Source organism: Thrips palmi, unplaced genomic scaffold, assembly GCF_012932325.1.
Source record: "Thrips palmi isolate BJ-2018 unplaced genomic scaffold, TpBJ-2018v1 HiC_scaffold_19, whole genome shotgun sequence".
NCBI lineage: Eukaryota > Metazoa > Arthropoda > Insecta > Thysanoptera > Thripidae > Thrips > Thrips palmi.
This window is the reverse complement of record NW_023144628.1, coordinates 14,526,251-14,542,744: the sequence shown is the minus strand read 5'-3', so window position 1 is coordinate 14,542,744 and position 16,494 is coordinate 14,526,251. Positions and strand designations below refer to the sequence as shown.

At 43.9% G+C, this 16,494-nt stretch overlaps 1 protein-coding gene across 1 annotated transcript in view; it reads left to right on the top strand.

The window, feature by feature from the left end:
• Nucleotides 1–1,493: 1,493 nt before the first annotated feature.
• The window catches only part of LOC117646582, a 32,139-nt gene continuing 17,138 nt past the window's right edge, over nt 1,494–16,494 (top strand). Inside the window, exons 1-7 of the mRNA XM_034387624.1 lie at nt 1,494–1,557; nt 3,544–3,788; nt 4,683–4,902; nt 5,077–5,306; nt 5,672–5,876; nt 7,480–7,700; nt 8,486–8,702. Of these exons, the coding sequence (XP_034243515.1) occupies nt 3,582–3,788; nt 4,683–4,902; nt 5,077–5,306; nt 5,672–5,876; nt 7,480–7,700; nt 8,486–8,702 (1,300 nt within the window). The 5' untranslated portion in view covers nt 1,494–1,557; nt 3,544–3,581. The remainder of the gene's footprint in view (nt 1,558–3,543; nt 3,789–4,682; nt 4,903–5,076; nt 5,307–5,671; nt 5,877–7,479; nt 7,701–8,485; nt 8,703–16,494) is intronic.

Sequence of the window (16,494 nt, the reverse complement as noted above, 5' to 3'; positions counted from 1 at the left end):
CGCAGGCCAAGGTAGGTACGCCAGGCGTGGATTGGAGGAACAGGCAGCGGGACATCGCGAAGCCTGTTACGACAAGACGCGGTCTGGCGTAAACCTACCTTGTCGTGATTACGACATTGTCGTAGAGAAATTATTTTTTAGTCGTTCAGTTACGACGAAGCAGTTTAAGAACGATTTCCGTCGCTATGAAAATTAGCGACTTTCTTGTCGCTAATTTATGACTGAATTTCTAACAGTGTACAGCAGCACCCGGCTCCACAACTGTTCATCGAAAGAAGGTGTTAACCTACCCAGGGACACTGTACCTCCAGGAACGGAATTCACTAAAATTTTCTGAGTCCAAAACCCAACTTTTTTTAGGGGTTCCGACGAAGGAGGACCCCTATTGCCCGGGACGGCTCAGATTCTTATTTTTTTTTCCGGTATCTTCTGATTGGAAAATGGATCCCGCCTACTCGTTATAATAATCAAATAAAGATTCCTGAAAATTTCAAAAATTTATCGTGAGAATTTAACGTAAACGACTAAAACATAAATTTGCAACAATCAAGCACCCTTATCCGTTCACATTTTCCAGAAACGTTTCAAAGAGAAAATGTGCCACTCCTCAAAACTAAACTTCCTGCCATATTAAAGTGACAAGAAATCGTCAGTGTTCTGAGAAAATGGTTAAAACATGAAAAAAAAGTCTCCATGGCAACGACACGGTGCCATCGTACCAACTGTCAAAATTTCAAGTCGCTGATAAAAAGAAATCAAAGCGCCGTGAAATTCGAAAATTCCAATGCTAACGCATTGCGCGATGTCCCGACATTGGAACATCTTTGAAGTCTGTCAGTAAAAAGTTCGTAGCAGATAAGACGCAATAAATTAATTTTCGGCGGTTGGCAACAATTTTCTCGGCGTCTGCGCCCATTCGAAAATCGCGAGGGTGGAAAAACGAGTAGTCGCGCATTGAAACTGCCCCTCCATTGTTGCTGAGGTTGGACTGTTTGGCTTGCTTTTAAAGGCTGCGGTTCCCTTGTGATGTGTTCCTCAATTCTGTAACCAGCACGACGGTTGGTTTGACAAACTTTATAAACTCGGGAGGGGTGGTTTCAGAACGCGGATGACTTTCGACGAACATGAGCACTGTAAATCGCGAGATCGCGAGATAGACTGAGATGGTCATTTTGTTAACTGAATCAGGTTTGGGGATGTAAAAATACCGGTAGGATTCAAAGTTATGTAAATAACGGTAAAATTAACGTAATTAACGTTTAGACGACAGACTTCAAATTGATTTCCACAACCGGAACACCGTGCAATGCGTAAGCATTGGAATTTTTACCTTGTTGACATCGATTGCTCTTGACTTTCCACCAGTCTAAACCTCATAACATGCTTGTCATTTCTTATTCGTCTTGTTGAGATAAACTCATTCCTGCCATCAAATCGTCTGTATCGCACATTTGAAATTTTGCCTGTAGTTTCCAAGGTATGTATAGTGGATGCACGTTCCCAGGCACAGTGAATTCCTTTCCTGGAGGATTCAGTGTCTCCTGTATCCCTGGATAGGTAAACACCTTCGTTCGATGTACAGTTGTGGGGAGCCGGGCACGGCTGCAGAAGCACCCGGATTTCGGCACGAGGGATGAATCACAAGTGTACTCATGTGTACAAATTTGCCCGTACTCAGTGTACTCACAAGTTTAATAAGGGTGAAAGTCTGTACTTTTTCGCCTGATTTGGCGTTGAGTGTCGTTTAAAACGCTAAATAAAGCCCTTAAACGTTTACAAATGCGAAATTTGTGAGCAAAGTAAGGTGTACTCACCCGTACTCATGTACTCATGTGTACACCAGAACGCTGAGTCATTCACCCCTCGTTTCGGCATCGGATACAGAAAGGCAAGTAGGGACACTTTTGGAATCAGGCCATTCGAGATGAAGATAACGGTGCTTGTTGGGAGCGTATTTCTAGTGTTGAGGCTAGTCCCCCTAGTTCCCCCCGAGTTAACCCCGAGGTGCCCCCCTGATGCCCTCGGTTGACACCCTAGTTGCTCTGTTGTTCTCGAGTTGACCTGGCCATCAGTTTGTCAGGGACAGTGCTCGTTTGCAGCAGGCTGCTTCATTCGCGATAGTCCGTGTACAGACTACGAATGTAACAAAGCAAATTGCGTGTTGTTGCTGTGGACTTTAGGCAGTAGGCAGCGCTGGCGCTATACAATCTTCAGCTGTGTAAGAGTTCGCACCTCCTTATGTCCTAGTGCTGCCCCCCCCCCTTTCCCCTATCGTGTTTGGTTCTTAAGTAACATTTACACTGTTGAAAATGATCGTAAATTCACGACATTTTGGAGAACAAGTATGTCGTTTTCAAACGACACATTTTGTTACGACTCAGGTCGTAAATGTACGAGAAAATTCTAATTAAATTATCGGTTAATCGAAATTCACGAAAATTCTCGGTACACACTGAAAATCTACCGGCGTGACTTCGTGCCGCTTCAGGGGCATGAATAAAGTGTCACGCCAAAAGACGGCATGACAGAAGTCACGCCAAAAATCGGCGTGACTCAAATATTCACCCCAATTCTAGTGTGAATTTCTAGGCATGCATGACTTTTCTCATAAAACTCTTTGTCATGCAGGCCAAATAAGGGCGTGACTCACATGTCACGCCGTTTATTGGCGTGAATTTTGTGTCACAATTTATGGCGTGACCTTTTTGTCACGCCACTATTTGGCTATGAGTCCGACCATTACGTTTTCATTGCAAAGATTCTTCGTAAGTCTGCACTCTGAGAAAAAATGACGGTAAATCCTGGACAATTTTTTGCCAAACTTTACCGTACTTCAAAAACCAGTATCCACCGTACAGTCTACAGTATTTACCATACTTGTTTTACAAAATATTCCGTAGTCTTTTAACAGTAGTTACCGTTCTTCCGTACAGTCCATGCCGTAGGAAAGACCAGATCTGGTCCCAACAAAGGCCGCTTCCAAGAATTGTCCACATCAGGATCTTGAAAAAAGGGGGTCGACCGACTGAAAAATTTTATTGCACCTTTCGATAGGTCTCGTCAAGACCTTTTCAACGAGTGGTCGGAAGGGGGGTCCAGGAGCCCGACTTCAGCAGTTTTAGTAGATCAGGATCTTGAAAAAAGAGAGTCAACCGACCAAAAAAAAAATAGCAGTTTTTGATACGTATTAAAAGTACGGGATTGCCGGGGGAAAAAGTACGGGATTCCCTGTAAAAAAAAAGTACGGTGTTGCCTGTAAAAAAAAAGTACGGTATTGCCTGTTAAAAAAAGTACGGTGAAGTCTGGAGTAATCAGTACGGGATTTACCGTGATTTTTTCTCGCAGTGTGCGAACATTCATTGGAGGTTTGCGAAGGTTCTCCGTATCAAACGAAAAATCTAAGTGAATTTACAAAGGAACCTTTGGCAACATTTTTGCTTTGGCACCTTTGCCAGTCATTGTGTTGGTGTTCAGTCAATCAAACGTGTTGAGGAGTTCTTTGTTTTTGTTTTTAACGGCATCATGTGACGCTTGTCTGTACAGAAGAAGCTGCCCAGGGCGTGAGTGTTGTTACCACCAGCATGAGAGTCGGAGACATTCTGTCCATCCCGCTTCAAATCGGAGGAAAACTGCCAGAACTGCGGTTTGAACTCTGTCCCTCCGGTTCTGGAAGCTCACAGTGTAGAAGACTCACAGTGAGAAATTCGAATATCGACGGACGGCTCAGCTTCCGCACTGAGCTTGGCTGTGAGGTGGGGGGCCGCTGTGTGGCCATGGTCCAAGATTTCGTGAGTACTCCTTCGAAATTATCATCATCAAATGATCTCGAGATCAAATGCGTTTTAAGGGAGTTTATATAGCCTTGAATTCAGGTAAAAGTCAGGGGAAAAAAAGGGCAGGGAAATCAGAAAAATGTCAGGGAATTTCGCAAAATGCGGCAAAATGTCAGGGGAAAATATGTTTACTGCGACACTGGACCTGTTTGCTGGACAACCGCGGAGGAGTGCACAAGACACCGGCCGTTCGCGTTCAACTCAACCAATGTTGTGATGCGCTCAATTGTCCGGGAAACTTGCAATTTCGCGCCAGGGAAATGTCAGGGAAAATCTTAATTTTATTTTTGGTACGAACTCTGAGGGGCGTGACTTTATTTTTTTCTCTCCATCGCAGAGAGTCAGAGGGTAATAATCTTGGGGTGTGAATCGATGCCCTGACATTGTACTGGGACGTCAAATGACATATGACTAACGTACGGTTTGACGATGTAACAAACTTTTGTGGAGATTTTTTTTTACCAAACATTAGTTTGACCAACATAAAAACCAAATTTGGTCTAAATCTGAAATGTAGTGGCAGATGACCCGCCCTATTGGCGTGGGATGCGTCCGCAGCAGCACTGAGATTCCAAACGCTATGAGTATAGCACGTATGGTGCAATGCGCTGTGATATCGCACCATACGTGCAATGCCACAGCCATATTGCACCTTTGGTGCAATGCTTTTCGAAAAGGCCCTATGCTAATGCATGGGAATTTGGAGGCATTGCACTTCATATGTGCAATGCTTTTGTATTGGACCAATTGACGCTATACTCATAGCGTTTGGATTCTCAGTGAGACGAGTGTCGACAAGATTTGAATATTCAGCACACTAAGACTTTACTCCTTTTCCTCTGTTTGCAGGATGCCAACGGGAAAGACTTCGACGTGACGTGGTTATCTGAAATGATAGTGGAGTGGCAGGGACCGTCCGAGTTCCAGGCGCAGGCCACCTCGGAGCTGGTTGTGCGTGTTATGTCGGACCGGGAAAAGATTAGGCTCCCGATTTGGCCCTTCACTGCCGGTACGCTGAAGATTGAAGCTTTGGGAGCGGGCCCGGGCGTCGCGAAAATATATTTCTCAGGTCAGTGACCCTTGCAAACACCACAGACCGAACTGTCTACTAAGTGCACGCCCATGTCACACCCATGCAATAAGTATAGGAGCTTTGATCAATTTGAAAGTGGTGAAAATATCATCCACGTTTTTGTCATAAAGTGACAACAAATTTTCACAGTGTGCTCTCTTGGCTTCTTAGGGCCGCCCATCGTCGCGTCCACCTCGTTGCTCGAGGGCCAGATGACCGCGGTCCGCGTCCACGACTACTCCGAAGCGCTGCACGGCTTGCGTTTGTTGCTCTGCGACGATGCCTCCTGCTCTAGGTTGTCACTTCAACCGTCCGACCGCGAGACCAACGGGACGTCCTTTTCCACCTGGCAGGGCTGCAACGTCCAGGGCCACGGCTGCGCGAGTGGGTCGCACGTTAAGGTGAATTAGCAAGTCTTTTCAATCAAATTAGGAACCTTAATGAACTAAGATGATTTCAATAAAAATTGGACCCTTTTAAATTACCTTACAGCAATGTATGAACTCTAAAACTTAGATATGTATGTCGATTATGCACGGCGAAAAGACATTTTCACTCAACCGATATTTCACTGTATGATTAACGTAAACTCAGGGTACAAGGGAATTTGATTTATCATTGAGCAGGTCATTATGATGACATAGAAATCTGTGCTTAATTCACAAACTGCAATTTCTATGATGTCACGTTCGTTTCAGTGATGTCACGTTCTTGGAATGAGAGTGTACTAGTTACAAGTGTGCCCGTTTCTCTGGCCTTCCCGCAGGGCGAGGACCTCGCGTGGCCTGCCCTCACCGCACGCCAACTCTCGTTCACGGTGGAGCGCCGTGCCGATTCCTTGGTCGTGCGGCCAGAGGGCGCAGCGAGCGACGGCCCGGCAGCCACACTGCCGGCGCGGCCCGGCGCCTACACTCTACGAGTGCGGCCCGAGACCTGGGGAGAGCGCTGGATGCTCGTCCAGTTTCAGAAAGGTAGGGAAGCTAGCAGACTGTACAGAAGATACACCACAAAATCCGACAAAATCCAATTTGAGCTTAGCACACGTACCAACAAGTAATCATCTATTCGAGTGTACTTTGTCAAGTTCACAACTCTATGAATGTAATTGGGCAAGCACTCTCGTCAAAATCGCACCTGTTGTGAGATTACCACACTCCCTCAGATGTGAACTTGCCGAACTCATTCGAGCACACTCCAATAAATATGTTCAAAACGCACATAAGATCTTTTCACTTTGCTCCTTTGCTCGTATGGCACGTATTTGAGTTATTTTTGTTTTTACCAGTGCGCTGCCAGAAAAGGCAAAAACTCTACAAACTCAAGTGTAGTATACACTCCACCTCCATGGAGCTCCACAGAGCATGTCTAGCATGTACACTCCAGGTTGGCATGTACTTGCCAAGTACACGCCAGGTGGCGCAAACCTGAAGGTATACAGCTGCCCGATCTAACACTCAAAGAACAGGGAGCTTCAGCAACAGTGTACCTGAAGGTATGCGCCACCTGGCGTGTCCTTGGAATGCACACGCCAACCTGGAGTGTGTACATGCCAGGCATGCACCAGGTGGAGTATACTATGTACACACTTAAGCTTGTAGAGATGTAGCCCGAACACACAGGCATGCGGTCGTCCTGGACACTTGTAAGCGCTTAGACAGTTCTTTCACGCCATTCAAGGGCGTCAATTATTTTAAGCCTTTGGGAGGGCAATAAAATTGTGCCTTAAGGGGGCTCATACATGTTAAAAGCACTTTTTTAAAAAAAAAATTTGATGTAGACGGATTAAGATTTTACAATTTCTGTGTTAAAATCCTTTTAGATAATTGAATAAGCTTCATTTTGGCTTAAGGGAAAGTGACTTTGGACATTTTTTGGAGATTTAGTCGAAACGTTTAAAATTTGTTCCCCGTAAGATTTTGTTGCATACTTGCCAGATCTGTGGGGAAAAATCAGGGAGACTCATCCGCAGTAGTGTCATAGAATTGACTAGAATGGGCTTTATATCTGCAATAGTTTTCAAGAAAAAAAATAAAAACAATTTTTTGTTGAAAAATTTGTTTAAAAAATTGTTAAAAAAATTGTTTTTATTTTTTTTCTTGAAAACTATTGCAGATATAAAGCCCATTCTAGTCAATTCTATGACACTACTGGGGATGAGTCTCCCTGATTTTTTCCCCACAGATCTGAGCAAGTATGCGAACAAAATCTTACGAGAAGCAAAATTTTTAACGTTTCGACTAAATCTCCAAAAAATGTCCAAAGTCACTTTCCCTTAAGCCAAAATGAAGCTTACTCAATTATCTAAAAGGATTTTAACACAGAAATTGTAAAATCTTAATCCGTCTACATCAAAACTTTTTTTTAAAAAAGTGCTTTTAACATGTATGAGCCCCCTTAATGTCCTATACCAGTTCCCGCCATTCCCAAGAGCATGACACAAGTCACTCCGTTCAAAAGTTGTTCTTATGGCTTTGTTTCACCTGTGTGTTTGCGCTCCTCTCCGTCTAATTTCCTGGCCCTGGCAACACTGGCATTGGTGCTAACGCGCGAGGGCATCCTATTCTGTGTGCGTAGTGGGTGTCCCTCGAACCGCCCTCGTGGTCGGCGACCTGAAGACCGTCCGCGTCCGCATGCCGCGTGGAGCGGTAGGCCTGCGCCTGGTGCTGTGCTCCTCCATCGGACTCTGCGCGGCGCTCACGCTCCGGGGCTTCAAGGCGGACGGCGGGCTCAACTACCGTGCCGGGGCGCGCTGCACCTCGGAGGGCGACGCCTGCCAGGGGAACAGCCCAGATTTCGTAAGTACTGGCTACACTGAGAATCCAAACGCTATGAGTAATTATAGCGTCAATTGGTGCAATGCAAAAGCATTGCACATGAAGTGTGCAATGCCTCCCCGCATAGGGCCTTTTCGGGATGCATTGCACGTAAGGTGCAATATGGCTTTGGCATTGCACGTATGGTGCGATATCCCAGCTGCATTGCACCATACGTGCTATACTCATAGCGTTTGGAATCTCAGTGTAGCTTCCTGCGCGCATTTTTGTCCCGTCACGTGCATTTATACACTCTCAGACACGTATTGACTTTTCTCTCCCCATTATTGACTGTTAATCCTTTGTTTACGCAGTTTTTTAAGCAGCAACAATATGTAGTATTTCCTTTGCACCCATTTACAATATTGTTCACTTTATAGACTAAATTGTCATCAATTATTGACTATTTTTCAAGTCAATTGCGTACTGACACTTTGTCTATGGCAAACTGACTATAAGTCATTTTAACGAAAAAAAATCTTACAAAGATATTGAGGCAATAGTACTTTTTATTGCTGTGTGAAATACTCTGTAACTAAAGATTAAAAGTCAATAACAGTCTGAGTGTGTAGAAGGTGTTCTCATCCGTACTCACGTACTCAAGTGTACACTGGAACGCTGGGTGATTCACCCCTCGGTTTTGCTCTTAACAGAAAATTCGTTTTTGGTTTTTGAATTGAATATGCGCTGATTCGATTCAGTTTTGAAGCATTGTAACACCACTAGCTCATGATCAGTAGTTTTTCTCAATCGTGGCCCGTTTTCAGGATGTCGGCACAGACTTCCCGGCCGGCTGGCTGGAGCTGTCGGTGGAGTGGCGAGGGCCTGCGCTGGGAATTGCGGAGCCGACCGAGCTCCTTGTGTGGCCAAAAGGGCGTCCCGAGCAGAAGGCCAAGCTGCCCATATGGCCGTGGAGCGTCGGGGAGCTCGCGGTCCTCGTTGACAGGGCGGACCTCGGTGACCACATCGCCGTCGAGTTCAAAGGTAGGTCTGCGGCAGGGGCAGAAATAAACTGGGCTCTTTCTTGATCTTGAACGTAGTTTTGGCAGTCAGCTCTCCGCGATGGTGCTGATAATATTAATTGGGCGAGTTTGGCCCATCCCCTCGCGTAAACGGGATAAAAGCTTGAGCAATACAACGAAACTATTTTTAACATTTTTTTAAAAGAACAAAAAGCAACAGGCTAGATTTTATTGAGTTTAGCCTGCGGATCAACGGCGCTTTTATCTCTTTTCACACTAAATTCTTAGGGACTTTTTAAATGCATAAGGACGCATTTTTCATGCATAGTTATGCATGCGCAGAAACGTCCATAAGGTATGTAAAATATTATGCATCTCTGTGTACATTTTATGCATCTTCCTGCATAAAATGTACACAGTGATGCATAATATTATACATAACATATGGACGTTTCTGCGCATGCATAACTATGCATATAAAAGTCCACAAGAATTTAGTGTGTTGTAGGTACACCACAAACCTCACTGTCTACTAACTACGCACTTAAAAATGCATGCTTGCAAGTACACACTTACAAATGCCTATGCTTAGCATGGAGTTATACGGCGCCAAGCATGCGTTTGTGAGTGTGTACTTGGCCAAGCAATGTGTTTGTAAGTGCGTACTAAGTAGCGACAGTAAGAGGCATTTTTTTTAAGAAGTCCGATCGTGGAACACGACCGATGCCGATTTCCTCCATTTTTAGGTCAAAGGTAGTCCTTGTGGGTCTAAGAAAGGCCACAAATTTTCTGGGCCGAAATATGCACCGTTCAGATTCTATGGGCAATTTTCGTTTTCTCTGACAACTTTTCACATACTATGGCCAAAATTGAAAAATCACCTTTCTGAGGCCTCTATGCACTCGATTGAGCTCAAAATGTGGTATCTTATGTAAAATCACGCGAGGAACACGAATCCGGTGCCCGTTTGTTGGTAGGACAACCCAAACAGATGTTATGACTGTTTTTCAGGTTTTACCCTTATAAAAATTATTTGCTCCGAGATCCGTCCGAGCGGGGTTCCAGCCCGAAAGAAGTCCGTCGGGCTAGTCCGACGAAGCTCCAGAATGTTCCCAAATCGGCAACTTTACGGATGTGTCCGAAAACCGAAATGCGGGCTGGTTTCGGACTGTCCGAGTCTCGGTTCCGAAAAAAATCCGACGGTGGTAAGCCAGAGGCAAGCCGTATTCGAACCCTCGCTTCCTACCTTCCTCTCTTTCTTTGCACACCAGTGCTGACGTCGGAGCCAACTGAGCTAACCCGACAGATGAGGACTGGGGGCTCCGGTGAGCCTCTTCACTGACTCTGCGCTGCGCTCTCCGCTCCGCTCCTTCCTCTGGGCGCTGGGAGGCGCGATTTTCAAGATAGAGGAGTGGGGATTTCTCAGGGGGACCTCGAATTTAAAATATTTTACGTCAAGCACATTTTCTTATGCATACCTGTATTTAAAGTTTCATGTTTCTCCGGTTGTACGAAACAATTTAAATTAATTGACTGAATGCATTCTTGCAATTTTAACCACGTTTTGTGGTATTTGTTTCGGCACATAGTAACGACAAAAAATTGCTGTATTTCCAATTAATTTTTTTTTCTAAATTTCCTTTACGAAAGGCGAATGTTTGAGATTGAACATTGCGGAATCACTTCGACACACCTCAACTGTAGCTCCGCTAGAGGAATATTTGTCTAAGTCCCAAAGCGAGGGGGAAACGGTACAGAGTTCCGAAAACAGTCCGGAGGGGAGACTTTCCTCGGACGTATTCCGGGTATGTCCGCTGCCCCGGACTCCTGGCGGACCGACCCGGACTTTCCAGGGAGTCCCGGACACATATCGGTCTGGCCCGTCCGAACAGCGGCCCCTTCGCGGACTAACCACGGAATCGTCCGAAGGCATTCGGACACTTCTGGGGACAGCCCGAGGTGGCGGGGGCTCTTTCGGACGCCTGGCGGCAGGATTTCGGAACAATTCGTTTTTACACGGGATTGTAGTGGTTTTTACTTTTCTTGGGGTTTTGGTGTTCGGCATCGATTTTCGCCAATCCGATGAGTGGATTTTATAGATAAAGGACCAATCTATCATACTACGAGATAAAAAGTTTGTGTACGCCGCGTGAAAAGCAGTGGCGCTGCAAAAATTGAAAAACCGTCATTTCTGGGTAGTTTTAGATCAGATAAGCCACCTTTCGCGTGACCGTCTCCGCCCCATATTCAGTCTAAATACTGTCCCAAGTGATGTCAGAGTTGGTGTGAAATTTCACCGCTGTAGCTCAAGTAGTTTGGAAATGGCAGCTTTCTAAAGTTTTGCAATCACGTAAGGCACACTGTTAAAAAATGGTTGTACAGAAATAATCAGATGAGTGAAAATTTAGTCGTTCCAAAACATAGAATTTCATCATGAACCAAAGCGAAACAAATGTCGTTGAGTCTAGTAAGCGACATTTTGTCGTTGAAGGACAAAATTCTTGTTATCACTCTTTACGATACAATTTATGTGGAAACAACATCTTTTGCAATTATCTGCTCAATTAAAGCAAATTATGAATAATCATCTATTTTGTTCTTCTAAGTCATAGGGAAATTACTAATGTTTAAAAAACCATGCTTAATAAATTTAGCGACAAAATTACTCTATGAATATTGTCGCAGACATTACAAAACACCTTTTGAACTTTCAATACTTGTCGTTGATGTGTCATTGTTGGTGCGTTATTACAATTTAGTCGTTGTGAAATTATCCCTTAGTTCCAATACGCCTACGGTTTAACAAGCTATTTGTTCCACAACAAATCTTGTCGCTAAAAAAGTTAGCAATAAATGTGTCGCTAAGTTACGACAAAATTTTTATCAGTGCATTTACTTTAAGTAGAATTGCGGTAAATGTGAAGACTTGTCACAGATCGGGTAATAAATGACATAGATGAGTGCGTCAAAGTTCTCTCAGCGTAATTTTGGACAAGGAATCCGATTTTGCTGGTACGAAGACCCTAGGCGAACTCTGAAGTAGGAAAAAAGGCCATTTTTATGTGGTTTGCACGAAAAATTAGTTTTAGAGTACACCTAGGGTCTTCGTACCGGCAAAATCGGATTCCTTGTCCAAAATTACGCTGAGAGAACTTTGACGCACTCATCTATCTCATTTATTACCCGATCTAAGACAAGTCTTCACATTTACCGCAATTCTACTTAAAGTAAATGCCTTACGTGATTGCAAAACTTTAGAAAGCTGCCATTTTCCCAAAACTACTTGAGCTACAGCGGTGAAATTTCACACCAACTCTGACATCACTTGGGACAGTATTTAGACTGAATATGGGGCGGAGACGGTCACGCGAAAGGTGGCTTATCTGATCTAAAACTACCCAGAAATGACGGTTTTTCAATTTTTGCAGCGCCACTGCTTTTCACGCGGCGTACACAAACTTTTTATCTCGTAGTATGATAGATTGGTCCTTTATCTATAAAATCCACTCATCGGATTGGCGAAAATCGATGCCGAACACCAAAACCCCAAGAAAAGTAAAAACCACTACAAAACCTGAAAAACAGTCATAACATCCGTTTGGGTTGTCCTATCAACAAACGGGCACCGGATTCGTGTTCCTCGCGTGATTTTACATAAGATAACACATTTTGAGCTCAATCGAGTGCATAGAGGCCTCAGAAAGGTGATTTTTCAATTTTGGCCATAGTATGTGAAAAGTTGTCAGAGAAAACGAAAATTGCCCATAGAATCTGAACGGTGCATATTTCGGCCCAGAAAATTTGTGGCCTTTCTTAGACTCACAAGAGCGATTCTCACGTTTCGGGGTAGTTTTGGCGTCTCTGATTTGCCGAAAGTGAGAAATATCCAATTAAGTTTTTCTGATTATTGGGGTCCTGGATGATACTAGAGTTCTGGCAATGGTATTTATAGTAAAGACCTTGTACTATCTTCCTAAAAACATGAGCCATAAGGTATTCCCATACGTTTTAGTGGGTGTTTTGATCACGGAAATTACGTTATCACGGAAGTTACAAAGTGTAAAAATCAGCTTTAACGGCTGACTCGGGTTTGCTGTGGCTTCAAAGTCGTTCCAGGGTCAAATGATACTCTAAGCCCGACATTTCAGCGGAAAACTTTTTCACCTAGTGCTGCTGCAACATTGGGTAAAGGGTGCCACGGAAGTTACAGGTAATTGTTGATACACGCCATTTTATAATGCTCTAGCCCGCTTTGAGACCGTATACAGCATCTTAGATTTCCGCGACCCATGCAATTATATCCCAGGGACTCCACTTTGATGGCTTGTGTCATGGAAAGTTAAAAGTTTGGCTTGGGGAGAAGTCCAGAGCTGCCTTTTCGAAATTTGTGTAGTTAAATTGAATATACGGAGGACATTTTTCGTTGCAGCATAAGTACCTTTGAAAGAAGTCTGGCGTATTGGTCTTCGGTTGAAATTAGCTCGAGACATGCCAAGCTTCGAATCCCCATCGACTGTGGGCAGCATTTTCGAACCTTACCGCCACACTGGGGGCGGAAAGTTCGAGTATGTTCTCTTTGGACAATCACGGAAGTTACATTTGGGGTATTCCAAACGTTACGTAGACCAATCCAACGAACGAGAACTTTTCGAAATGTGTGCGTTTAGTGGGCAATGGCCCTCCCTAACATCAGAAACAAACCCCATGTCGATATCTGCGCTCGTTTGGGCACATGAGTCAGAAGAAACGAAACTACCCCGAAACGTGAGAATCGCTCACAAGGACTACCTTTGACCAAAAAATGGAGGAAATCGGCAGGTTTCAGGAACTAATGTCCGCAGAAAAAATGACCATTAAATTTATGTCCATTAGGAAATAATGTCCGGTGAAGAAACATGTCCGTGTGGAAAGAATGCCCCCAAATTATTTGGCCTCATTTTTAAATGTCAAACTTTTTGTTTATCCATAGTGACATAAATTAACCAAGTCCGATCCCAAATAATTTTATTTGGCATGGCTTCCAAATATCATTTAGGATTTATCAATCATTGGCTTGCCATTTGCCAATCGCTGGCTCGGCATCAGACAATCTATCTGGCTGCACCTTGATGTTGTACGCAAATTTGGCCTGGTTTCGTGTGATTCTGCCTGATTTCGGTCGATTTTAGTGATTTTGGCTGATTTCGGATTGCTTGCTTACGCGTGATTCTCAATAATTCGCGTGTGATTTCGGGGGCCGTGTACACATGATTGCGCGAGTTTTTGCCCCCTCGATCGTGCTGCTATGAGTTTCGGAGCAGCCGCAGTGCCACTACTGTCGGCCACATTCGTTCGGTGCCGAAAAAACCTCAGGCCTTTATTAGGGGTGGTCATTATATTATGGGACATTCTACCTTGGACATTACATGCATGGACGAAAAATCGATGGAGGGGCAAACCAGTGCCAATCAGCAGGTCCCAAAATGGACCATTGACGTTTTGGCCCATTTTTGGCTCAAATGTCACCTACCCATAGGTAAACATCGGGGTAAAATTTCAGCCACCTAGGTGTCGTTTCATAGGAGTTATGGGCAATCTTAGTTTTTGACTTTTTTTCTTAAGTGGTTTTTGACCAAATTGCTACAATTTCCAAAAATCCCTCTCAAGTCTACAGTTTTGCCCCTAGTTGGCTGTAAACCCGTTCTTCAACGTAAAATTGCACGAGGAATTCGATTTCAGGGCCCAAACGGACCCCTGGGCAGTCTATCATAGAGAAAAACGCCAATTTTGACGAAAAATCACTTTTTTTAAGGTTTTACGTCGGTGCGTTTTAAAGCTAGACCCGAATCCAAACTTGGTCAACTCTATGCGGGAAATCGTACCTCATACTACCACCTAAAATAGCACGGCTCGACATTTGGGTGGTATGGGTATGGTTTGAGCGCTGCAGCCTTGGGAACTTTTAAATTATGAAAAACTAGCAAATTCCTCCTTACGGCGAGGTCAACCCTCCTGCATTGGCTGTTTCGGGTTCAACTGAGGCCCCGCGGTAAGATTTAAGTTAGAAAGGTCCTTCTTACCCACTTACCCCTCACTACCAGCACTGACCCTCTGATAAGAGCACTGAGGTCACTTTTGGGTCCATGGCTGCAGCCAAAATGACAGAATTGACGAAACGCCTGAAGGGTAGGCAACTTATCCTACGCGCCTTAAGGAGTTATCCTACGCATGAGGGGGGCTGTTCTGGTCTAATAAAACATGTAGTCTAACATCTGCTTCTTTTATTTTAAAGTGGATAATGATCATAATTTCGACAAAGTTGGCAGTTAGATAAAATACTAAGCTAGGAACAAAACTTGGCTCATTATACATAGAGCTTACATCGTAAATTGCTGATCATTACACTAAACTAAGAACACAACTTTGCTTGAAATACGTTCACGACCGGACTCGTTTTGGGCAAACTTCCGCTCAGGACCGGAGTCTGTTTCGACCAAATCGTGCATCTCCTAGACCTCGCGACTTGATATAAGCACGAATCATGCAATAACAAAACCAACCAGCCGAAAAAAAATCCGGGAACCCCGTGCCCGGACGGTCATTAGATGCGGGAACGCGCGAATGGCCTGTGGTCCCTCCGCTGATTCCGAAAATACCCTCATTTAGCTTACTGGGCCGCTTTTACGTACGGGGACGGTGTTTCGAGACTGGACATGTCCGGGCACGGGGTTCCCGGATTTTTTTTTCGGCTGGTTGGTTTTGTTATTGCATGATTCGTGCTTATATCAAGTCGCGAGGTCTAGGAGATGCACGGTTTGGTCGAAACAGACTCCGGTCCTGAGCGGAAGTTTGCCCAAAACGAGTCCGGTCGTGAACGTATTTTTAGCAAAGTTGTGTTCTTAGTTTAAGGGGGGACCCTGGTGAAAAAATCGCCAAAATTCCAAAAAAATAGTATTTTCAAAGTTCATGATAAAAATGTGCATAGAAGGTTTCAGATTCAACAGGTTGAACACCTTTAAGCTAAGTGGGTAGTTTCTTTATAATTTGGAAGGAAATAACATTGAGATCAGTTGTCGTTGGCTTCTACGCTCAACTTCACAGCTTTGCTCAGTCGACAAAAAATTTTGTCGTAGAAAGACTTCCTGCGTTCCTGGTTGATACCTACATGAGTCGTCTTGCATGGACTCTATTCATTGATGACTTATCGACAAATTTTAGTGACGGAATCTTGATACCAGCCCTACTTTTTTTAAAACACACCTAAAAGTTTGAAAAAAGGGGAAAAAATCACTTTTTTTAAATGTTTAAATTTGAAAACTCATATCTCAGGACAGAAGTTGAATTTGAAAATTCCGTCACTAAAATCTCTTCTATACATCTTTAGGATAACCCAAAAAAATTTTCAAGACTTTCCGTCCCAATGAAAGACGCAGGAAGATTTTTCCCCAACGCTCTAAAAAACACTAAAAAGCCACTTTTCTCAGAGACCGTTCAACATTTTGGATTGAATTTTGTTTTGGGAACTCACCATAATGAACCTAATAATAAAGCATAGTTTCAACTTTCTGGGATTATTTTGAAGCCTACTTGAAAGTTTCACCAGGGTCCCCCCTCAATGTAATGATCAGCAATTTACGATGTAAGCTCAATGTATAATGAGCCAAGTTTTGTTCCTAGCTTAGTATTTTATATAACTGCCAAATTTGTCGAAATTGTGACCATTATCCTCTTTAAAATAAAAGAAGCAGATGTTAGACTACATGTTTTATTAGACCAGAACAGCCCCCCTCATGCGTAGGATAACTCCTTCAGGCGCGTAGGATAAGTTGCCTGCC